This window comes from Somniosus microcephalus, chromosome 3, assembly GCF_052327205.1.
Source record: "Somniosus microcephalus isolate GS21.2 chromosome 3, FLI_Smic_1.0, whole genome shotgun sequence".
NCBI lineage: Eukaryota > Metazoa > Chordata > Chondrichthyes > Squaliformes > Somniosidae > Somniosus > Somniosus microcephalus.
The window spans coordinates 134,723,416-134,748,137 of record NC_140989.1 but is presented as its reverse complement, the minus strand read 5'-3'; the positions used below and the strand labels follow the sequence as shown (position 1 = coordinate 134,748,137).

General features: G+C 47.2%; 1 protein-coding gene and 1 pseudogene across 2 annotated transcripts in view; one reads left to right on the top strand and one right to left on the bottom strand.

The window, feature by feature from the left end:
- The window catches only part of macrod2 (mono-ADP ribosylhydrolase 2), a 1,321,175-nt gene that overhangs the window by 1,151,670 nt on the left and 144,783 nt on the right, over window positions 1–24,722 (top strand). For both annotated transcript variants that reach the window (XM_085981648.1, XM_085981646.1), the window contains one exon: window positions 2,187–2,268. In XM_085981648.1, coding sequence (XP_085837774.1) covers window positions 2,187–2,268 — 82 coding nt within the window. The remainder of the gene's footprint in view (window positions 1–2,186; window positions 2,269–24,722) is intronic.
- LOC147121419 (uncharacterized) lies at window positions 14,936–17,479 on the bottom strand (annotated as a pseudogene).

Here is a 24,722-nt window from a genome sequence, read left to right as displayed (position 1 = left end):
ATTCCCCTTCACTATCATTCATTTTCACCTCTTTCCATCCATCGCCCTCCTTATACTGTACCATACATTTCTCTCCATCCTACTTTTACCTGAGTCTAGCTGCCAGTGGACTGGACCAAAACTCCTCTCTCTTCAATGCTCCTTCTAAGGGCAGTGATCCTTGTCTCTGTATATTACAGGCAGGAACTTCTGTTCCCAAGAGAGTTCTCATTTACAGGTTGCAGCAGCCAGGATTACTGCCATTAGGAGTGGCATTGAGGAGAGAAGGGGCCTAGTCTAGTCCAATCTCGGGTACAAATAGCACAACCAGTGAGGGAGTATGGACTTGGATAGGAGCAGGTAGAACAGTGGGAAAGTTGCAGTGGCTGTATTGGGTGGGGGGGGGGGGGCGAAAGGGGCCTAGTCTGTGCTTATGTTTCTCTGTAAATGCTGGCATGCTGACCAGTTTATCAAAACACTGACTGTCGGTGTGAAACATTAATCCTTGGCATGAATGTAATAATTCCGCAATTAGCCCAGCTACTGATGTGCTGTTAATGGGCCTGTAGTTGCCCGGGTCTGTTTTATCACCTATTTTGAACTTAGGCACTATGTTAGGCTGTTTCCAATCCAAATGAGACTTCTTCATAATCAAACAGTCCAATATCTGTAGACTGGGGCGATTTTAACTCTACTTGCTCAGCAGAAACCTGGCGGGTGGGCAGTCAAAATCGCCCTGGCTCTTACCTGTCCAAAAGTCGCCATGATCGCAACATCTGTCATTTTAACCTGCTCTCCTGAGCAGGCAGCAAGGACATGCGCCCAGAGCCAACAGGGTCCTTCTTTACATATGTATGTTGCAGCCCGATGACATCATTGAGACCCGACTGTCATTTTAACTCAGGCCTGAGCAGGTAATCCACCTGGAGTTAAAATTGGGGCCACAACTGGCTAGAAAATTGTGTTGACTCTTATTGTGCTATTAAACTTAAATTTTACAAAGCAAGAAAGTTTTTCTGTAGAATGTGAAGGTGATTTAACATTTCACTGATTGTAATTTCATTTCTGTTTTCCTATACTGGATGACTTTAATCAGTTATGTTTTTCACAAAGCCTCTCTAAATATATTGGCCTGGAATTTGCAGTGGGTAATAACAGCGACCGAACAGCATGAGCATCTAAATGCAGAAATCCTGAATCTGCTGTCATTCATTCACTGCTCCGACACTGGTTGCACTGTGGCTCCCCCTTCCCCAGCCCTCCCCATAGCAAGCAATCAGGGAAACTGACTTAAATTTTGGCTTTTCCGCAGTAATAACGCTGTTAAATACCCCATTAAAAGTTAGTCCTAAAGGGATTAGGTGTAACTGGGGTTTTAACAGCCGACTGACTGCTAAACAAACATTATGGCCCTGAAAAACTCATTTTAATTTTGTGGAGTGTCAAATTTATCCATTTTAATAAAAATTACAATTTTTAAGAAACTATGAAAAATGTTTTTTTTTTAAGTTTGTACATCTTTATTTCAGGTTTATCTTTTCCCCATGTGAGAGCCCCAATCTTTGTTTCGCTCTCTATAATATTTTTTAAAAGTTAGAATAAAAGGAGCTTATTCACTTCCTGGTTCCTGGTCTGTGAGAATTCTGCATCGTGATTGGCTGCTTAGACAGCTTGTTGACATCACAGCAGCTTGCGCTAGGGGATCCCTATTAACTTACACTGATCTCAACTTAACGTTGGAAAAGCCGAACTTCTCGCCACAGAGATCGCGAGATCCTTGTGGGAAGGTTACTGTGGGACCAGCGGCGAATGCCTTTGCTTCGTTGCTGACCATAAATTATAGGTCATTATAGCTTTCCTGAAATCTAGCCCTAGAAATGACTTCATACGGTAGTATATGGGTTCAAAAATGTTTCTGTAATTTGTGATTAAGGCACAAATCCAGCTAATAATGTTTGTATAACATAAGCAAATTACTTGCCTTTTTAGTGTTAGAATCATAGAATGATACAGCACAGAAGGAGGCCACTCAGCCCATCGTGCCTCTGCCGGCTCTTTGGTAGAGCTATCTAATTAGTCCCACTCCCCCGCTCTTTCCCCATAGCCCTGTAATTTTTTTCCCTTCAAGCATTTATCCAATTCCCTTTTGAAAGTTACATTGAATCTGCTTCAACGACACAAGTTAAAATTGGTGTTTTTATTTCCAGGTGGATCGCATTATCTTCTGTGTTTTCTTGGAAAGTGACCTTAAGATCTACAAGGAGAAAATGCTTCACCATTTTCCTATAGGTACGTTATTTAAACAAATGCAATTAAAAAAAAAAGTTTTACTGTTTGATATATTATTCTTGCCAGTATTTGTTTTGGATGCATTAGTGTGTGAATTAAACTCTTGTGAAGAGAGGATTGGAGTCCTCTTATCCTGAACCTAGTGAGCCTGACTGAGCTCTGCTAAAGGATAACATTCCCAACAGAATCAGATCCAGAATTCCAAACGTTCCACAGTCTCCTCTCAATCCTCAGCTACCTCTATAAGGCCCCATTGGTGCCAGATGGAAGTCCTGTCATTAACTCGCTTTTCAGGCAAAGGACCTTCATTGAAAATATTCTGAGAGCCTGTCTTGCCCTTCCTCCTCAGAAGCACATGCACCTGGAACATATTATATGAGGATCTTCTATCTCTCCAGATTGGGACCTCAAATTCCTCATTTCCTTCACTGTCCTAAACTTTGGAGCAGGGGAAAAAATAGACTACCTGTTTTACCTCCCAGTATATGTCTTCATCTCTGTCTAGATAGATCAGCAACAGAGGATAAGGATGGAACAACCAAGAACATAAGCCATTTGCCAGTTGTGATATTGTAACCCCTGTTTTACACTGTATGCTCATAGTCACATAACAAAGAACTAATAATCTTTTACAGATCAAACCATAAAAATGATTATTTCCCTCCAGTATTACTCTTCATCCTCCATCTCCCCAAGTGTCCATAGCACTGAACAACAGACAGTGTAGGGTACAAAAGCAAAATACTGCGGATGCTGGATATCTGAAATAAAAACTGAAAATGCTGGAAACACTCAGCAGGTCAGGTGTGTGTCATCTGTGGAGAGAGAAACAGAGTTAACGTTTCAGGTCGATGACCTTTCATCAGAACTGGCAAATGTTAGAGATATATAACAGATTTTAAGCAAGTACAGAGGCAGAGAAAGCGGGAAGGGGAAGAAAGAACAAAAGGGAAGGCCTGTGAGAGGGTGGAAGGCAGGAGAGATTAAATGTCAAAAGTGATGATGATGTAAGGCCAAAGGAGTGGTAATGGGACAAGGAAAGAAACAAAAGATGGGTCTAGAGAAGCTGGAAATGGCAACACCAGAACTATGAATATGGAAGGCTGTAAAGTGCCTAATCAAAAGATGAGGTGCTGTTCCTCGCGCTTCAGTTGAGCTTCATTGGAACAGTGTAGGAGGCTGAGGACTGAGTGGGAGTGGAGCAGAGAATTTAAATGACGAGCGACCGGAAGCTTGGGGTCATGCTTGCGGGCTGAACAGAGGTGTCAGCAAAGAGACCACGCAGTCTGCATTTAGTCTGCCCAATGTCCAGGAGACCGCATCGTGAGCAGTGAATACGGTAGACAGGGTAGTGTTACAGACATCAGGGAGAAATATAAATAAACTGGCTCTCTTTATAGTCTAGACCCGAGTGTCTGATAACTTGATTCCCAGGTATGAGGTTGACTTGGCAAAGCCACTCAAGTGAATCATACACCTGCTATAAATAGTGGACAGGTAATTGAGTATTTAGCCTATGCTGTGGCATAACATTGATGAAATAAAGCAAAGCAATTTTTTTTTTGGTTCAAAAGGGAATGCTATTTCAGAGCCAATGTGGGGTTAGGTGTCATCAACTGTGCTATCAAGCAGCACTTACTCACCAATAACCTGCTCACTGATGCCCAGTTTGGGTTCCGCCAAGACCACTTGGCTCCTGACCTCATTACAGCCTTGGTCCAAAAATGGACAAAGGAGCTGAATTCCAGAGGTGAGGTGAGAGTGATGGCCCTTGACATCAAGGCAGCATTTGACAGAATGTGGCATCAAGGAACCCTAGTAAAACTGAAGTCAATGGGAATCAGGGGGAAAATGTTCCACTGGCTGGAGTCATACCTAGCACAAAGGAAGATGGTTGAAGGTCAATCATCACAGCCCCAGGACATCGCTGCAGGAGTTCCTCATGGCAGTGTCCAAGGCCCAACCATCTTCAGCTGCTTCATCAATGACCTTCCCTCCAACATAAGGTCAGAAATGGGGATGTTCACTGATGACTGCACAGCGTTCAGCGCCATTCACAACTCCTCAGATAATGAAGCAGTCCATGCCCGCATGCAGCAAGACCTGGACGACATTCAGGCTTGGGCTGATAAGCGGCAGGTAACATTTGTGCCACAGAAGTGCCAGGCAATGACTATCTCCAACAAGCGAGAGTCTAACCACCGCCCCTTGACATTCAACGGCATTACCATCGCTGAATCCCCCACCATCAACATCCTGAGGGTCACCATTGACCAGAAACTTAACTGGACCAACTACATAAATACTGTGGCAACAAGAGCAGGTCAGAGGCTAGGTATTCTGCAGCGAGTGTCTCACCTCCTGGCGCCTCAAAGCTTTTCCATCATCTACAAGGCACAAGTAAGGAGTGTGATGGAATACTCTCCACTTGCCTGGATGAGTGCAGCTCCAACAACACTCAAGAAGCTCGACACCATCTAAGACAAAGCAGCCCGCTTGATTGGCACCCCATCCAGCACCTTAAACATTCACTCCCTCCACCACCAGCGTACCGTGGCTGCAGTGTGTACCATCTACAAGATGCACTGCAGCAACTCGCCAAGGCTTCTTCGGCAGCATCTCCCAAACTCACGACTTCTTCCACCTAGAATGACAAGGGCAGCAGGCGCATGGGAACACCACCACCTCCAAGTTCCCCTCCAAGTCACACCACCCTGACTTAGAAGTATATCGCTGATCCTTCATCGTTATCAAAATCCTGGAACTCCCTACCTAACAGCAACGTGGGAGTACCTTCACAACACGACTGCAGCGGTTGAAGAAGGCGGCTCACCACCACCTTCTCGAGGGCAATTAGGGATGGGCAATAAATTCTGGCCCTGCCAGCGATGCCCACATCCCATAAACGAATAAAAAAAAAAGGCTAAGATTTGAAATATAGGAACAGGAGGAGGCCATTTAGCCCCTCGAGCCAGTTCCGTCATTCAACGAGATCATGGCTGATCTGTGACCTAACTCCATATACCTGCTTTGCCCCATATCCCTTAATACCTTTGGTTAACAAAAATATGTCTTCCCACCTCAAGTTCACATTGTGTGTGCTGCACGTTATCAGCAGTTGAAATCGCCACAGCCTAAAACCAGGATAAATGATATGCAAGAAATCGCCAAATTTATGATGTGCATCTCTAAAACCTAGGATCAGGACTGTTGTGTCTACTGAGACGCAATACTAAAATCTGAAAATGAAATTTACCAATCAGTCAACAACAACAGCAGCTATATAACATGTCTTTGTAGCTCATGGTAACTGCTACTCTGTGTATGTATACCATATTGATGTACACTGCATCCACTGTCAATGGTGTTAAATATGCCACTGCAAGGGCAAGAAGAAAATGACCAGATGTTAGTAATATCTTAGCAGGATCTGTACTGACCATTAAGAGTAAACATAGACACTACCCAGTTCAGATCCTGGAAATGCAAAATCAAGTGGCAATGTGCATTAACAATGATGAGAAAAAACTAAAAAGCGACATCTGATTGTCCTCCTACTAGTTTCAAGTTTTTGGTGGTACATAACCCTGGAATTTAATCTGTACATTTCTGCTGTAAATATTTGGAGGTCCGTAATCTTTGACCAGCACCATCTTTTTGATTGTTATAGACAGGTCTTTGTACCTCCCCTTATAACTGCAAAGTCAATTATGGGCCGAGGAATTTGGACGCTCCCATTCTTGGACGGGGAAGCGCGGCACAGGGCACAATTCCAGCCCCTGAACGGTGAGACCCGAGGCGCCCCCGATACTGGCGGGCAACGCACTTCTGGCTGGTGATGAGTGTGCGCTTCCTGCCCATCATATAGGAGGCTTAGGAGGCCGTTTAGCGCCCGAGAAACAGACGCTGTGCGGCCAAATTTCGAGGCCTTCCTTTCTTGAAAGCTCTTCCGAAACTGATTATACCCAACCAACCATTTGTGAGCCATTTAAAAGTGGTTATTCCACCAGAGAATCTGCATAATATCTACTTTTTATTCCTAGTATTCATAAAACAGGGTTAGCACATGCCCTAGTGAGGCAGACTTGGAGGGGAATGCCGGTATTTCTAGAAAGGACAAGGGCAGCAGGCGCATGGAAACACCATCACCTACCGGTTCCGCTCCAAGTCACACACCATCCTGTGGCAGTACCTTTACCACACAGATTGCAGCAGTTCAAGAAGGCAGCTCACCACTGTTAGATCCGTGTGCTAAATGGAGACACGGAATGCAGGAGTTGATTTAACAAGTGTTTACTGAACAAAGTCTGGAGGTGAACTAACTACACAAGACGCTACACAGGCTTATATACCCGAGTGGTCACTACTGGTACTACAGTATACAGGGGCTTCAAAAACATAGTTCCTCTTAAAGGTACATACACTACAATTCCTCCCCTTTTAGATAAATAGTACATAACATTTTAAGTAATCATTAAATAACATTTTTACAAGAACAATAATCTACACATTTGCTGAAGTTAATCAATTACAAATTCAGTCTCTCTGGAGGCTTCCTGACTCGGTCCCGATAACGCCTCGGTGGTGTAGTAGGTTTCGGTGGTGTAGTAGGTTCTTTTGGCAAGGTCGATTCGGCTTCAATGCCAGTGTCGGGTTCATCTGGTTCCAGTATCACCGGATCGGAGGTAGATACTATGGTTATCTCTGCTTCATCACTAGGCGTATAGAGTTGTGGTGTAGGTTGTCCTTTTTCGGATGACTCTATGATCTGGTCAGCATGGCGCCTTATTATGCTTTCTTCAATGTCCACGGTATACATCAGCGGTCCTAGTCGTGTGCAAATAGTTCCAGGCTGCCATTTCTCGGTACGGTAGTCCCGGGCCAAAACTGGTTGACCTATCTGGAAGGTTCTAGTTGGCCTTTCATTCATGCTTTGAAATTGCCGGTTCTCTACGTCCCTTCTGACGTTTGGCTTGACCAAATCCAGCCGGCATCTTAGTCTTCTATTGAAAAACATCATGGCGGGGGTTTGGTTTGTAACCACATGTGTTGCATTCCTGTATGCAAACAAGAAGTTATCTACCTGATGTTGTAGATTTATGTCTTCATTACCCATGGCCTTTATGGCCTTCTTGAAGGTCTGGACAAACCTTTCAGCTAATCCATTGGTGGCGGGATGGTATGGGGCGGACGTGTAGTGCTTAACCCCATTGTTTTTTAAGAACTTCCTGAATTCTTCGGATACAAATTGCGGTCCATTATCAGAACAGATCTGTTCAGGCAGCCCATTCCTGGCGAATATGGTCCTTAATACTGTGATGGTTTTTTCCGTGGTGGTGGAGGACATCTTTATTACCTCCGGCCACTTGGAGTGTGCATCCACCGCGATTAAGAACATTGAGTCCATAAATGGACCAGCAAAGTCGATATGTACCCTTTGCCATGGAGATGAGGGCCACTCCCATGGATGTAGAGGGGCTTGTGGTGGGGCGTTTTGGACCTTCTGGCATCCTAGACAGCTCTTGGTCATTTCTTCGATGTCTCCATTGATACCTGGCCACCACACAAATGCTCTGGCTAAGTTCTTCATTTTCACTCTACCCAGATGCCCTTCGTGAAGCTCCTTTAGCAATTTATCCTTGAGTTTGAGTGGAATCACCGCTCTGGATCCACACATCAAGGTTCTTCGGCACACTGACAGCTGTTCTCTTCTTTGCGAGAATGCTGGCAACAGTGGTTCGCCATGTGCTGGCCATCCCTTCACCGTTAAATCGTAGACTCGTGAGAGAGTCGGGTCATTTCTCGTTTCCTTTTCAATGGTAGAATTTGTCACCGGTAGACATTCCACTATGGTCGAGTGGAACATCTCCACTGGGTCCACTGTAGGCGCCTCTTCTACCGTTGGCAACGGTAGGCGCGATAACCCGTCAGCATTCCCACGCTGTTTTGTTCCTTTGTATTCTATGTCATATTGGTGTGCCCCTAGGAAAAGGGACCACCTCTGTAGCCTTTGCGCTGTCATAATGGGAACGCCCTTTTTAGGGTTGAATATGGAGACGAGGGGTTGATGGTCAGTCAACAAGGTAAATTTTTGTTCGTGTAGGTAATGGTTGAATTTCTTCACCCCCCACACCAGGCTGAGTGCCTCCCTGTCGATCTGGGCATAGTTACGCTCAGCTGAGTTCAATGAGCGTGACGCAAAAGCTGTCGGCCGCTCCGAGCCATCAGGGAATCTATGCGATAATACCGCTCCCACGCCGTAAGGGGATGCATCGCACGCCAGCCTGATTGGCAGTGATGGGTTGTAATGAGCCAACACTTCCCTGGACGTGATCAAGCCTTTGCATTTATGGAAGGCACGTTTACAGTCTTCGCTCCATTTCCAAACTACTCCTGTTTGTAGCAGTGCGTTAAGCGGGTGCAGAACCGTCGACAAGTTTGGTAAAAATTTATGATAGTAATTTACTAATCCCAGGAACGACCTTAATTGTGAGACATTTTCAGGCGCTGGGGCCTTTACGACCGCTTCAATTTTTTCAGGTGACTTATGCAACCCTTCTTCGTTAATGACATGGCCACAATATGATATTTGTTTCTGGAAAAATTCGCACTTGGGGCGATTTGCTCTTCGGCCCCGTTCTCTCAGCCTCGTGAGCACCTGCTCCAAGTTGGCAAGGTGCTCGTTGTCGTTTTCTCCTGTTACAAAGATGTCGTCTAGGTAGCATTGAGTCCCCGGAATCCCTTGCAGGACTTGCTCCATAGCTCTTTGCCAGATAGCCGGAGCTGATGCCACTCCGAAAACCAGTCGATTGTACTGGTACAGGCCTTTGTGTGTGTTTATCGTGAGATACTTTTTAAGAGGCCTCCTCAACCTCCATCTGTAGATATGCCTGTGCTAAGTCAATTTTGGTGAAACGTTTCCCTCCGGATAGTGAGGCGAAAATATCTTCTATCCTCGGAAGAGGATACTGTACCGTGTGAAGAACCGGGTTTACAGTCACCTTGAAGTCCCCACAGATGCGAATTTTTCTCTGTTCTTCAGATTTATCATTATTCAACGTTTTCTTCATGACCGGGACGATGGGTGTTGCCCACTCGCTCCAATCTACCTTGGATAACACGCCTGCTTTTTCCAAATTCTCCAGCTCTGCCTCGACGGCTGGACGAATTGCGTATGGCACCGGCCTTGCCTTAAAAAACTTGGGATTTGCCGCATCTTCCACTTTTATTGAGGTGGTGGCGCCTTTCAGGGTTCCTAGTTCCTGTTGAAACACTTCTTTGGCGTTAGCCAAGATTTCTTTTAATCGTCCAGGTATGACGTCATCATCATTTTCTTTCTTACTGGTCACCGTCAGTGCCTGAATGGAGTGCCAGTCTAAACGTATCTTTCTGATCCATTCACATCCCAACAACGGTGGACCACCATCTTGCAGAACGTATAAATACAACTTCTGTATTTCCTTGCCGTTGTATACAACAGGCACCCTTATTTTCCCTCTGGGGTATACTTTCTGCCCCGTATATGTCTTCAAGATAATGGATGTGTCTTTCAAAGGTATATGCGGAAATAGCCGCTCGTAATCCCGTCGACTCATGACGGTCAGAGCTGATCCTGTATCTAGCTCCATTTTGACTGGGGACCCCGCTATCGTGAGGGTAACCCAAATGGTCTGGTAATCTTCTTTGGCAATTACATTATGTAATTTGAGACAGCTTAGTCTCTTGTGTCCGGAGCCGCTATCGTTCTTCTGGTCTTCGGAGCTACTGTCCGTCATCATTTGTACCTTTCTGTACTTTTCCTTATTGACCTTTTTACTGTCAGCGGATTTTTTTCCAGATCTGCATACACGTGCAATGTGTCCCATCTTTCTGCATTGCCTGCATGCTTTGTCCTTGAACCAGCAGTCCTTCTGGTCATGGGTGGATCTGCCGCAGCAATAACATCTCTCGAAACCCCGTGTCATTTCATGGGTGCCGAAGTCCGGTGGCTTTTGCTGTATCTCTGCAGTTCCTCTTGCGGCTGCTTCGTATGATACAGCCACACTGAAAGCCTTGTCCAGTGTCAAATCTTTCTCAGAAAGTAGTCTTTTCTGTGTTCCTTCGCTTAGGAGACCGCAGACGAATTTGTCTCGTAGAGAATCTGCCAGTCCTGCCCCGAATTGGCAGTGCTTTGACAGCTTTCGTAATTCGGTGAGGTAATCAGTGTTACTTTCATTCTTGTGCTGATTCCTCCTGAAGAATTTGAATCGTTCCGCTATCAGCAGCGGTGTTGGGTTTAAGTGCTCCTGTAAGGTATCAACAATCTCCTTAAAATTCTTGTCCATCGGTTTGGCTGGAGTGATCAAGTTTCGTAACAGCCCGTATGTCCTTGCGCCCATGAGATTTAGAAGTACCGATGTCTTTTTATCATCCGCTACTTCATTCGCCTTGCAATATACCTCCACTCTTTCCACATATGTGGTCCAATCTTCTATATCACTATCGAAAGCAGTAATATTGCCAGTCTTCGGCATCTTGAAAATCTAAAATGGTGCTTCCCGCGCTTTTCTTCCGTCCCCGATGGATCAAAATGGCGCCTCCCGCGCTTTTCATCCCCCGCCGAGTTAAGATGGCGCCTCCCGCGCTTTCCCGCCGCTGCCGCTGCTGCCAACGCTGTTCTCCGCGGTTCCCGCTGCAACCTGCAGCCTTTTGCGGTATTTCTATTTCTCCTTTGTTTTTAATATATATCTCTTCAATAGCTTCTCCGTTACTTGGAGTACCGTTCCCGTCGTGGAGCGGACCCTCTGGGACTTTCCCCACCCTCTGCTTGGTCCGAACGCCGACCTGCTTTGCAGCACCGGCTGCGCCCTGAGTGCTCCACCCTCTCTCTCTCTTTGCTTCTGCTTCCCGACTCGCTGCCCGGCCCCGTTGCAGAGCCACCCGATCGAGTTCTAGCCCGCCACAGCCCAGGAAGGATCAGTGCACTACCTGCCACCAACCCGTTTAGCTGGTGAAAGCACAATTTTTTTGTTTTTTTTTGCTTCTGGCTTCGACCTTCGTCTGAGGAATCGATCCCCTTGAGGTGCTGCCGAATTGCAGGTAAGTTCGTTTCTAACTCGTCGCCATTGTTAGATCCGTGTGTTTAATGGAGACACGGAATGCAGGAGTTGATTTAACAAGTGTTTACTGAACAAAGTCTGGAGGTGAACTAACTACACAAGACGCTACACAGGCTTATATACCCGAGTGGTCACTACTGGTACTACAGCATACAGGGGCTTCAAAAACATAGTTCCTCTTAAAGGTACATACACTACAACCACCACCTTCTCGAGGGCAACTATGGATGGGCAATAAATTCTGGCCTTGCCAGCGACGCCCACATCCCGTGAATGAATACATTAAAAAAAATATTTTTTAAATTTCTGCTGGATAATTCTGCTGCAAGTTTTTACTGGCAGTAACTATTATCGCCCCATTTAATGAGTTTTTACACTCCAAAAACCACTCAAACGACCAGTAAATCAAAAGGAAAATCCATTCCATAATTTCAACAAGGTGGGAGCAAGATGATTTGGATAGCATTGGAAGTTAGGGGGAACAGGAAAGAAAATTCAGAGGAGCAAGAAGCAGATGGTTAAAATATACACAAAGAAAGAAAGACTTGCATTTCTATTGCGTCTTTCATGACCTCTGAACTCCCCATAACTTTTTACAGCCAGTGAAGTACTTTTTGAAGTGTAGTCACTGTTGCAATGTAGGACATAGTTCTGCTGTTGAATGTGACTGATGTGATGAGAAAAAAATGTGAAACACAAAGGTGTAATTGAGAGTATTCCCTGGAGAGTAATAAACCTAAGCATTTGCTTTTGTACAGAAATGTTAATATTGTCAGGAAATAGAGCTTGTGGTATATACCACAGCAATTTATATTCAAATAAATGGCATTGCAAAATCACTGACACACTGCAACATCTGCACAAAACTGGTAATGATCCTTACTGCTAATAAAGTAAAACAAAATGTTTGGAGGCTTGAGAAAAGATTGCAGCTATAACTACCCGTGGAACTAAGAAAAAGTATTCACCATTGTTTACACAGCAGCAGATGGGAATTTCTTTTAATTTAGTGCCTTTGATAGTGCACAGTAAGTGCTTTTTTTTGCAAGCCTAAATCCTCTGCTGCCTGGTTTTCAGATGCTACCCTCATTGTTACTTTTAGTTGCTGGGCAAAGTTTCAGACTAGTGTGTAGAAATGTCCAAGCTACCCTGTAAATAAAACAAACTGTACATTTGTAACAAATGGAATTGCATATTAAAGCAGTGGGATGTGGGGCAAAAATTCAATGCTCAGCACCCACTTTTTCCCTTTATGTACTAACCTATTGGTCATAAGAACAGAAGAGCAGAAGAAATAGGAACAGGAGTAGGCCATTCAGCCCTTCGAGCCTGCTCCGCCATTCAATAAGATCATGGCTGATCTACCTCAGCTCCACCTTCCCGCCCTATCCCCATATCCCTTGGTTCCAAAAATCTATCAATCTCAGTCCTGAATATACTCAACGACTGAACATCCACAGAGAATTCCAAAGATTCACAAACCATTGAGTGAAGAAATTTCTCCTCATCTCAGTCTTAAATGGCCAACCCCTTATCCTGAGACTGTGACCCCTAGTTCTAGACTCTGCAGCCAAGGGAAACATCCTCCCAGCATCTACCCTGTCAAGCCCCTTAACAGGTCATGACCAGTATAATTATGTCTCCCAACTGGCCTGCTACATCAGCGCTATATGTAGTACGGTAATATTTGCTTTGAAATTAGCCTCAGAAATCGCAATCTGCTGTAGTTCCTTTTAGTGTCAAGTCCCTGCCTTTACATTGAAGGGATAATTACTAGTCCTAGCCCTTTTCGGGCTACCATAGATCAGGTGTATTCCCCAGATGTTCACCTTCAACTAAAGTTAGAGATAGCTGAATTCTATAAGACGCTTAATTGGATCTAAAGGTTCAGAATATCTCTCCTTAAAGGAAAGACACGACTTGAAGATGTTACCGTCCTCCGGATAGCACTTTTAATAAGTTTAACTAGACTGTAACCTTCCGGATATTATGAGGGTTCGGAATACCCCCCAGCATTCTGCAACTCATTACAAAAAAGTGTACAGAAATTGAGTTCGCGAGATTGATGCAGAAATACCACTTGAGACAATTCTAAAAATATATAGATGTATTTAAGAGCCGACATACAGTTAACAGCTTTTGAGTCAATCGTAACATTAACAGTTCAAAAACAAATAGCTTACATTTCTTATCCTCAGAGATCCTTATTCTCAAATCTTAATTTGGTACATTTTTACATTTCTTATTCTTAATGCTAATCCAGGATATCCACCAAAATCAAATACCTTGATTACCCGAGACTCGGAGTTGTAGGCTTACAGAGTGGTTCTGAAGTCGAGAATCGCTTGCCCGTTTCCAGCGACTTCTGACTGTCTAATCTGAAAAGCTCTTATTTTTATATTTTTTTCGTGGTTTATCCTTTGAGGTTTTCTGCTGATGTAAGCTAATTATCTCAAGTCATCTTTGTTGAATTCTTTCTATTCTTAGTCATTTCAACTGCCAACTCTCAGACTTCTGTCTGTTGTTTAGGTGTTCAAAACGTATCATAAAATGGCTACAACAGATTTATCTCTTTGATGTCATTCTTATCGAAGGTCTCCCATTCAATTCTTAATATTGGCTTAACTGGTTATTGGCAGACTCCTGTCTCCGTGGTTGTTGGGGTAAAAGAGAAGTCTTCCCTCCTCTCAAGCGGACCCCCTGAGATAAGGGGTCGACGCTTGCCCGATAGCAACCATGAATTCACCAGACGGATACCTTGGATAAGTTTCACGATCTTTATTCATGCATATGCAGGGGGAAAATCTCAGTCTCATCCCAGAGAAAGGATTCTTCCACCGAGTATCAAATACGTACAGCAATTATACCCTAACTTGAGGCGTGCACCCCCCCTTCTATGATCATTGATTGGTCTACAGAATTATCTGTTCCTGCTCTGGCCAGGAGGTGCTTACATCATGCTTTGAGAATCTGTATGTCCTGCCTTATCTTAAGCAAGCACATAAGACCAGCTTATTAGCTTTACAGTTCCTGTTTTGTCTAAGTCCTACACTCCTAAGCAAGGATAGGAGACAAACTTATCAGCCTTCTAGTTTCCACTAATTTTAATTCTAAGAAGTTATAGTTTCTTCTAACTTTTAATTCTAAGAAGTCTTTTTTGTCCCCTTACAATCCCCCCTTATGGCCCTTGGCTATATGCCCAAGCCAGGCAATTTCCCTATTACTTTCTCGTGGATGAGCCCCAGGTTTGTCCCTCCGCTTGGGTAGCTACTTCCCAAACTGCAGGATCTGCCTGTTGACTTTCCCATCGAGGTTATATAAGTCCTTTCTGCCGGACTTTTTAAATTTGCCTTATCCAGTTTTTTACTTATTGCTCTCGCTATGGCTTGTCTCTTATTCCTGCTACATTTTTGACAGGATAACAACAACAAGATCACCGATACAACGCCTTGTACGACAACCAATACATGTGATATTATCCTTATCCAGGGGTGTATTTGCTCATTGAGTCCCGTATTCCAAAACTTCGTAGACCAAGGCTGACTAGCCAACATTTCTTCAGTGTCCTTTTGTAGCTTACTATTTCTTCCATTGAAATAACATGCTTTTGTCTCTGCTTCTGAATGTCATACTCCAGTTGGGTCTGTTGTTCGTTCAGTTCGGGTATCGGTTTTCCTTGTGGCCTTATTGCCTTTGTATACCTTCTCGGATAGTGTCCGTCACTGTCCCATTAATAGTTTCTTCTTTTAGTTTAGTTGATATACCCGTTTATATGTGTCTCCTCTTGTGGGGTAAAGCAGAAGTCAGTGTCCGTGATGGCACAGGAGGTGGTCCCTCCTTTATTCGTATCTGTCATATTGGGTGCCTTGGTGTTCATACACCATTCTCCATTCCCTCGTGGGGTGGCGGTTGTTTCGGAATCCCATGTCATTGGCGTGATACTCAATGTGCACCCTTCCGTTCGGCTATAACCGCAGTCATCCTTGGTCATTCTTGGTGGATCTCGGCATAAAACAACTTGGTTATTTCTATAACAATCATCTATGTTAATACCCCTCATACTGTTGTTTTCTTTAATCACATGTCTGGACAAATCATGGTAGCGCAAGGGAGTTTGATTCCTTATCTCCCCTATATTGTTTGTTTGGTATAAGGGATCTGCTTTTGTCACATCATACTGCAGCATTGATAGTACAAATCCTATTAATGGCCCAGAAATTCGGGTCAGGGGCTTCCCGCGGGTGTAAGCCCCCGACCTGCACTTACCTTGCGCGCCGGCCGTTGAGCTGTGGGTCGCCGTGGAATTCCAATCCGGGGCTTGGTCCAGCTGCTGGCGCGCAGTGCTTGCGTATCCCAGGGGCGTAGTTAGTTCGATGCGTCCCCTGGGATCACGTGGGCCATGGAGAGCCAATCGGAGCAGGGAATGCTTCATTCATAAGATTGACAGGAAGAGCTGTCAAAACTTATAAATACTATGGCCCCAAAACAGCACTAAATCTTCAAATAATTTTTTTTTTAAATCACATTTTTTAAATAAACTAAATTACATGAAATAACTATTTTAAACAATAATTTAAATTTTTGAAAAAATAATTTTATTTTCTAACGGGGCTAAAAATAAACTTACCTTGCTTTAAAGTATTTAAAAATAATAAACCTGTGGAAAAAATGTTTTAATTTTAATTAATTCACCACTTACCTTGTGAAAAGCAGGCCTTACGGCTGCTTTTTAAATGTGTAACTTCCGGAGACTTACCCTCCCGGGAAAACCTGCTAATAAAAACAAAGTTCGATGCGCATGTGCAACCTCTCCCGCGCACGCGTTCGAACTCTGAACCCCTTCTTTCAGGGGATCGGAAGTGCCGGTTTCCTGCACATGCGCAGTGCATGCAGGAAACCGGCACTTCCATTGGGCTTACGGGTGAGTACCCCGTGCGTACTCACCCGTGGAGACCCGAATTTCTGGGCCATTATATTTAAATGTCCGGTTATGCATCTAGCTTTTGGTATCCAAGCATGACTATTCCTCCATACCTCACACGTATGAGTCATGTTTTTATCTAAGGTCCATTTGGTAAATACATCATTCAGTATCCAATCCAGCACTTCTCCATTTTGGAGTTGCTCTAGGTTATGTTGTACCTCACTAAGTATCCATGCTCCGTACCCTGCGCAAACTATTTCCGACTGTAGTTGCCGACTCATGTCTTCCCCTGCTTTGTTTATCAAATTTATAGTTCTGGCATGGTCCTGCAAAGTTTGGGCCACTTGTAGCAACTCTCCCTCCGTACCATCACCTAGCTTTGCCTGCAGTCTTTGATTATCCCCTTCCCTACTCAACAATCCTTGTAAGATTCAGATTAGAGCATCAACTCGATCGTCTATGGGATGCAGATCTATAGTGTTAACTGTTGCAACCCCTGCCGCGTATCCCACGCCTGCCGTTTCTAGTATCCCTCTTTTCTCCCGGTCTCCTTTTCACATTAAATGTCATGGTTCTTGATTCAGGGCCTTCAAGAGCTCGTAGGGTCAAGTTATTGTACAGGCTTATTGTTTCCTTTCCACAAAAGCTGGGAATAGTTATATCCGTTAGGTTTAGGAACACCGTAATTATTCGTTGGCGTACCCCAAAGTGTATTTTATCCTTGGTTTTCTTTATTACCAATCCCCCTTTTACTCCTGATCACAGCTAACGTCGCTTGAGTTTCTGTAATACAAGCCTTGTTGGTCCCTTTGGCCGGCCTGCACAGCTTCTCCCATGGCTCCCCCTATAAGGGATAAGATCCTGTAAAACATAATTCCTGGTCGTCACCGGTTAATTAGGGTCCATGCCTTTTCAACTGGGTCCAGTGTTTCCATTTGCCGGTGCCCCTTATATCTGTGCATGCGCTCGTGTCACTTACCATTATTACCTGATCGGGGCCGGTCCATTTTGGCGAGAACCCGGGTTTCTCTGGGTTGTTTTTCTTTACCATTACCTGACTGCCTACCTGGGGTATTTGGACTTTCTGTTCCTTGGTGTCATTCTCTAAGTCTTTAATTACTTGCTGGTCCCTAGCCTGTGCTTTCAGGTCATGTAATTGCTTACAGAGTTCCATCAGAAACCTCCGCATTCTGTCTTTATATGGTCCTGTGACCAGTACCTCGGGCAGTCTCATTGCTCTCCCTGTCATTAACTCAAAGGGCGTCAGTCCTGTAGTCCCGCTAGGGGCTGCCCTTAATATCATCAGTACTCGGGGTAACATGTCCACTCATCCCTGTCCCATGGAGTGGCTTCTTCCTGTACATGTTCACCTCCTCGGGCCCAATTGTACACGCACCGACTTGGGCTTCATTGGTCAGATTCCCTTTCTCAGCTGCCCGCTTGGCTGCCTCGTCTGCCCATGCATTGCCCTGTTGGTGTTGGTCAGTAATCTTCATGTGTGCTTTAATTTTTATTATTGCGCACTCTTGGGGCAGGAGGGAGGCTCCCACTAATTCCTTGATTATATTCTCGTGTCTTATGGGTCCTCCTTCTGATGTCATATATCCTCGCCTACTCCAGGCTACCATGTAATCATGCACCACTCCAAAGGCATATCGACTATCTGTATATATGTTTACCCTTTTTCCTTCGGCTAACCTCAGGGCTTCGGTGAGAGCCACCAATTCTGCTACCTGAGCCGATAGGCTTCCTTCTAGCCGACCTTCCCTTTTAACCTGTCCGTTGCCATCTACCACTGCCCATCCTGTTTGTGGTGCCCCGTCTATATATCGCCGGGACCCATCTACATATAGATCCTCGAGCGGGGCTTCACTAACATGACTAATTTCCCCTTCCCTTCCTGTCATGTTACACTGATGTTCCTCTCCTTCCGTTATAACCCACCCTGCGGGATTGTTACCGTTGTCTTTAACTATTGTTACTGTGCCATTGGGGGGTATGAGCATTGCCTCCCATGTGGCCCTAAGCACATCTGATACAGTTCTTAGCCTTCCTGTGTTCAGCAACTCTACTAGGGTATGTGAGGTATGTAGAATAATTTGTCCTGACATCACTATTTGTAGTGTATGTACTTTGAAGAAGGAACTATATTCTGCAACCCCTGTATACTGCAGTACCAGTAGTGACCACCCCGTATATAAGCCTGTGTAGTAACTTTGTATAGTAGTTCCAGTTTTGTCTCCATTCAGTAAACACCTGTTATAACCAACTCCTGCAGTCCGTGTCTCAATTACACACGGACGTTACACTGGCGACGAACAGATCCGAACTTACCTACAGTTCTGCACCACCTCACGGGGATCCATCCTTGAAGCGAAGTTGTTAGAGGTCGAGGCCAGAAGGAAGAAATCCAAAAAGAAAAAAACAAAAACAAACAGAAGAAACGGGCGTCGACCGTGGGCAACTGCCCTCTGATTCATCGAATTCGAAGATTTGCAGGAGAGGCTGTCGAGAGCTGGGCTTGGTTATCCAGTCTATGGTGTTCCAGCTAATCGGGCTGGTGGCAGGTAGTACACTGATCCTTCCTGGGCTGCGGCGGGCTAGAACTCGATCGGGTGCCTTTTTAACGGGGCCGAGCAGCGTTGTCGGGAAGAGGAGAGAGAGAGAAAGGGTGGAGCACACAGGGCGCGGCCGGTGCTATGAAGCCGGGCAGCGTACAGACCCGAGAAGAGGGAGGAAAGTGTCCCATAGGGTCTGCTCTGACGACAGGAACAGTAATTAAAATAAAAGAAATTAGAAGCACAGAAAGCCGCGAGGAGCTGCAGTTTGCCACGGGGACCGCGGAGAGCGGCGTTGGCAGCAGCGCGGGGGGGAAGTGCGCGAAGACCATAGGGCGTCGCCATCAAAGCATAAAAACGCCAGCAACAGCGCTAGCAGCAGCGGAGAAGACAGAAAGCGCGGGAGGCGCCATCTCAATCCAGCGGGGAAGAAGGCAAAGCGCGGGAGGCGCCATTTTGTTCAATCGGGGAAGAAGGCAAAGCGCGGGAGGCGCCATCTTAGATCTCCAAGATGCCGAAGACTGGCAATATCACTGCCTTCGATAATGCAATAGAAGACTGGACCACGTATGTGGAAAGAGTCGAAGTATATTGCAAGGCAAATGAAGTAGCCGATGAGAAAAAGGCATCGGTACTACTAAACTTAATGGGCGCAAGAACGTACGGCCTATTGCAGAACCTGATAACTCCAGTCAAACCGATGGCGAAGAGTTTTAACGAAATTGTTGATATCCTACAGGAACACCTAAATCCTACACCGCTGCTGATAGCAGAAAGATTTAAATTCCACAAGAGAAATCAGCATAAAGATGAGAGCAATGCTGATTACCTTACGGAACTACGCAGGCTATCGAAGCACTGCCAGTTCAGAGCAGGACTGGCAGATACCCTACGGGACAAATTTGTCTGTGGACTCCTGAGTGAAGGAACCCAGAAGAGGTTACTCTCAGAGAAAGAGCTGACGCTAGATAAGGCTTTCAGCGTGGCAGTATCGTACGAAGCAGCAGCAAGGGGAGCTGCGGAAATACAGCAAAAGCCACAGGAATACGGCACCCGTGAAATGACACGGGGATTTGAAAAATGTTATCGCTGCGGCAGAACAACCCATGACCAGAAAGACTGCTGGTCCAAGGACAAAACATGCAGGCAATGCGGAAAGATGGGACACATTGCACGAGTTTGCAGGTCCGGGAAGAAGACTAATGATATACCTATCAATTTATCCAATGAAAAGCGACGAGTTAAGAAAGTAACTATAGCTTTTTATTGGCTAAATAACAGAGCCCACCCTCGTGGGTGATCGGATCCAACAAGGAGGAATACCAGCCAGTCAACCACCTTTATACCTGGGCAGGTAGGTGGAGCCGTGGGCGGAGTCAGCAGTGGTCAGCCCAGGTATAACAGCGTGACAAGAGGCGACTTCGTATAGTGATACAACAGTGTGAACAGTGATAACCATAGAGTAACGATATAACAGTGATAACTATAGTGTAACGATAGTGAACGATAAAAGTGGTTTACCACATTCACCCCTTGTTTAGATTTGAGTCCGGTGGGGTGAAGTGTACTACCAGTTCTGGTATGCCAGTCTGTCCGGAGGCCTCGTAAGCCTTTCTGATCGTTGCAGCGGCGGTGTTGCATTATCCGGTGTTAATGCTGGTGTCTGCGTGGTCGGCGAAGGCTCGTGGGGTTCCGGCATGCCGTCTACCTCGGGTGGCATTGGGGGGGTGGTGGCGGGGGGGGGGGGTAACGGTGGTGTCTCAGGAGTGCCCGAGGGTGCGAGGTCTCGTAAGGAGACTGTGTCCTCCCGCCCGTCTGGGTATGCCACATAGGTGTACTGGGGGTTGGCGTGCAGGAGGTTCACCCTCTCGACCAGGGAGTCCGTTTTATGGGCCCTCACGTGCTTTCGCAGCAGGACGGGCCCCAGGGAGGTCAGCCAGGTTGGTAGCGTGGTTCCTGTAGTTGACTTCCTGGGGAAAACAAACATTCGTTCATGGGGGGTGGCGTTAATGGCAGTGCACAGTAGTGACCGGATGGAATGCAGCGCTGCCGGGAGGACTTCCTGCCAGCGGGAAGTTGGGAGGCCCTTAGACTTTAAGGCTAAGAGGACGGCCTTCCATACCGTCGCGTTCTCTCTTTCCACCTGCCCGTTCCCTCGGGGGTTGTAGCTGGTGGTCCTGCTTGCAGCGATACCTCTCGCTAGTAGGAACTGACGGAGTTCCTCGCTCATGAAGGAGGAGCCCCGGTCACTATGTATATAGTTTGGGAACCCGAACAAGGCGAAGAGGTCGTTCAGGCATTTAATGACCGTGGTACTGGTCATGTCTGGGCAGGGGAAGGCAAAGGGGAAACGGGAGTACTCATCAACAATGTTGAGGAAGTACACATTGCGATCAGAGGACGGGAGGGGCCCCTTAAAGTCGATGCTCAGGCGCTCGAAGGGGCGGGTGGCCTTGATCAGGCTTGCTCTGTCCGGCCTAAAGAAGTGCGGTTTGCACTCGGCACAGGTCTGGCAGTTCCTGGTCATGGTCCTGACCTCCTCGATGGAGTAGGGCAGGTTGCGGGCCTTAATGAAGTGGTAAAGTCTGGTGACTCCGGGGTGGCAGAGGTCGTTGTGGAGGGTCTGACGTCTATCACTTTGCGCGCTGGCGCATGTAATTCGTGAAAGAGCATCAGGGGGTTCGTTCAGCTTACCTGGCCGGTACAAGATATCATAATCATAGGTGGAGAGCTCGATTCTCCACCTCAAGATCTTGTCATTCTTGATTTTGCCCCTCAGCTTGTTATTAAACATAAAAGCGACCGAACGCTGGTCGGTGAGGAGGGTAAATCGTTTGTCTGCCAGGTAATGCCTCCAGCGTCGTACCGCCTCCACAATCGCCTGGGCCTCCTTCTCGACCGACGAGTGTCGGATCTCAGGGCCCTGTAGGGTCCTTGAGAAGAAGGCCACCGGTCTCCCCTCCTGGTTAAGGGTAGCGGCTAGGGCGAAGTCGGATGCATCGCTCTCCACTTGGAAGGGGATGGACTCATCCACTGCGTGCATTGTGGCCTTGGCAATGTCTCCCTTAATGAGGGAGAAGGCTGCGCACGCTTCCTCCGTAAGGGGGAAGGATGTGGACTTCATGAGGGGTCTGGCTTTGTCCGCATAATTGGGCACCCATTGGGCATAGTAGGCGAAGAGCCCCAGGGTTCGCTTTAGTGCCTTTGGACAGTGGGGGAGGGGTAGCTCCATGAGGGGGCGCATTCTTTCGGGGTCGGGGCCGATGACTCCGTTCTCTACTACACAGCCGAGGATGGCAAGGCGCGAGGTGTTAAACACACATTTCTCCTTATTGTAGGTGAGGTTCAGCCGTTGGGCCGTACGGAGGAATCTCTCCAGATTAACATCATGGTCCTGCCGGTCGCGGCCGCAGATGGTGACGTTATCTAGGTAGGGGAACGTGGCGTGCAGCCCGTTCTGGTCAACCATCCGGTCCATCTCCCTTTGGAAGACCGAAACCCCGTTGGTGACGCCGAAGGGAACCCTAAGGAAGTGGTAGAGGCGGCCATTCGCCTCGAAGGCGGTATACTGGCGGTCCTCAGGGCGGATAGGGAGTTGGTGGTAGGCCGACTTAAGGTCGATGGTCGAGAATACTCGGTATTGTGCGATCTGATTGACCATATCAGATATGCGGGGAAGGGGGTATGCGTCCAGCTGCGTGTACCTGTTTATGGTCTGGCTGTAGTCGATGACCAGGTGGTTTTTATTGCCGGTCTTAACGACCACGACCTGGGCACGCCAGGGGCTGGTGCTCCCCTCGATGATGCCCTCCTTCAGGAGACGCTGCACCTCGGAGCTAATGAAAGCTCTGTCCCCGGCGCTGTACCGCCTGCTCTTGGTAGCGACGGGTTTGCAGTCGGGGGTGAGGTTAGCGAACAGGGAAGGTGGCGGGACCTTGAGGGTGGATAGGCCGCAGGTGTTACGCGGTGGGCGGTTTAAAACCTGTTGGTTGCCGACTGTGAGTGGGGGGAGGGGTCCGCCGTATGCTAGCGTGACGCTTTGGAGGTGGGATTAGAAGTCTAGACCTAGTAGGACGGCAGCGCATAGCTGGGGCAGGACGAGGAGTTTAAAATTTTTATACTCCGTGCCCTTAACCGACAGGGTCACAACACAGTAGCCGCTGATGTCTGTGGCGTGGGACCTCGATGCCATCGAGATCCGGTTGCGCGTTGGCCGGACAGTGAGGGAGTAGTGGCTCACCGTGTCTGGGTGGATGAAACTCTCCGTGCTTCCGCTGTCGAACAGGCAGGTCGTGGCATGGCCGTTTACTTTGATGTCCATCATGGACTTGGACAGGTGGTGCGGGCGGGCTTGGTCCAGTGTGACGGAGGCTAGTGTACAGCTGAGCGAGTTGCTGTTGTCTGCGGGTGAGGCGGTGGTCGGGTCTGGAGGCACGGTGGCGGTCGAGCGTGGTGGGTAAAATGGCGGCGCCCACGAGGTTGGACAAAATGGCGGAGAAGATGGCTGCCCCCACAACTCACATGAGGCACTGCTGGTGTCGGTTGCCTGGATCAAAGATGGCCGCCCCCATGACTCACATGTGGGGATGCTGGCCTCTGTGGCCTTGATGGAAGATGGCCGCCCCCACAGCTCGCATGAGGCACTGCTGGCCTCTGTTGATCTCCCTCTGCTGGCCTTTGCAAAGTGGCCTTTCTTCAGGCAGCTCGAGCAGGTCGCGTTTCTGGCTGGGCAGCGCGCCCTCGGGTGTTTCGCCTGGCCGCAGAAGAAGCAGCCGGTGGCCCGATCGCGGGGGTCCGATGTCGCAGCCGGTACCGAGGGTGGCGGTCCCGATCGGGTCCGGGACGCCGACGCTGAGGTAGGTCCCAGGGGGGGTGCTGCGGGGGGTATTGCGGTCGGGGTCGGTCCCGAGTCCCAGGGTCGCAAATTACAGTACCTGGAATATGCCTCGAGGTCCCGATGGGCCACTTCTAGGGAGCGAGCGAGGGCTGCAGCTTTGTCCAGGTCGAGGTCCTTTGCTTCAAGCAGTCTTTGCCGTGAGTAGTCGGACCGCAGGCCTTTCACGAAGGCATCGCGGACATTGTCTTCAGTATTTTCTGCCGTCGTTACCGCTTTAAAGTTACAGTCCCTGCCGAGTGCTTGTAGCGCCTGTAAAAATTCATCTACAGACTCTCCTGGCTGTTGCGGGCGGGATCTTAGGAGGTGTCTGGCATACATGGAATTTACCGGGCTCTGGTACTGTCGTTTCAGCCGGTTGATGGCGTCCTCGTATGTTTTAAGGTCCCGGATGAGTGTGAATACTTTAGGGCTCACTTGGGCGGTCAGAACTCTTAGCTTGGATTTCTGAGGCACGCCGGATTCTCCCAGGTAGGACTCGAAACAGCTCAGCCAGTGTTCGAAGTCGAGGGCTGAGTTTGCTGCCTGTGGGTTTAGATCCAGGTATGGTGGTCGGAGGGCTCGCAGCCAAGCCGGCTGCTGTGGCTGTTGTAGCTGGGCGTCTGGCTGGTCGTTTGGCTGCTCGTCTGGCTGCTCGTTTGGCTGCTCAAGTAACGACATTTTAAAATTTAGCCAATAAAATTGATATACCTATCAATTTATCCAATGAAAAGCGACGAGTTAAGAAAGTAACTATAGGTTTTTATTGGCTAAATAACAGAGCCCACCCTCGTGGGTGATCGGATCCAACAAGGAGGAATACCAGCCAGTCGACCACCTTTATACCTGGGCAGGTAGGTGGAGCCGTGGGCGGAGTCAGCAGTGGTCAGCCCAGGTATAACAGCGTGACAAGAGGCGACCTCGTATAGTGATACAACAGTGTGAACAGTGATAACCATAGAGTAACGATATAACAGTGATAACTATAGTGTAACGATAGT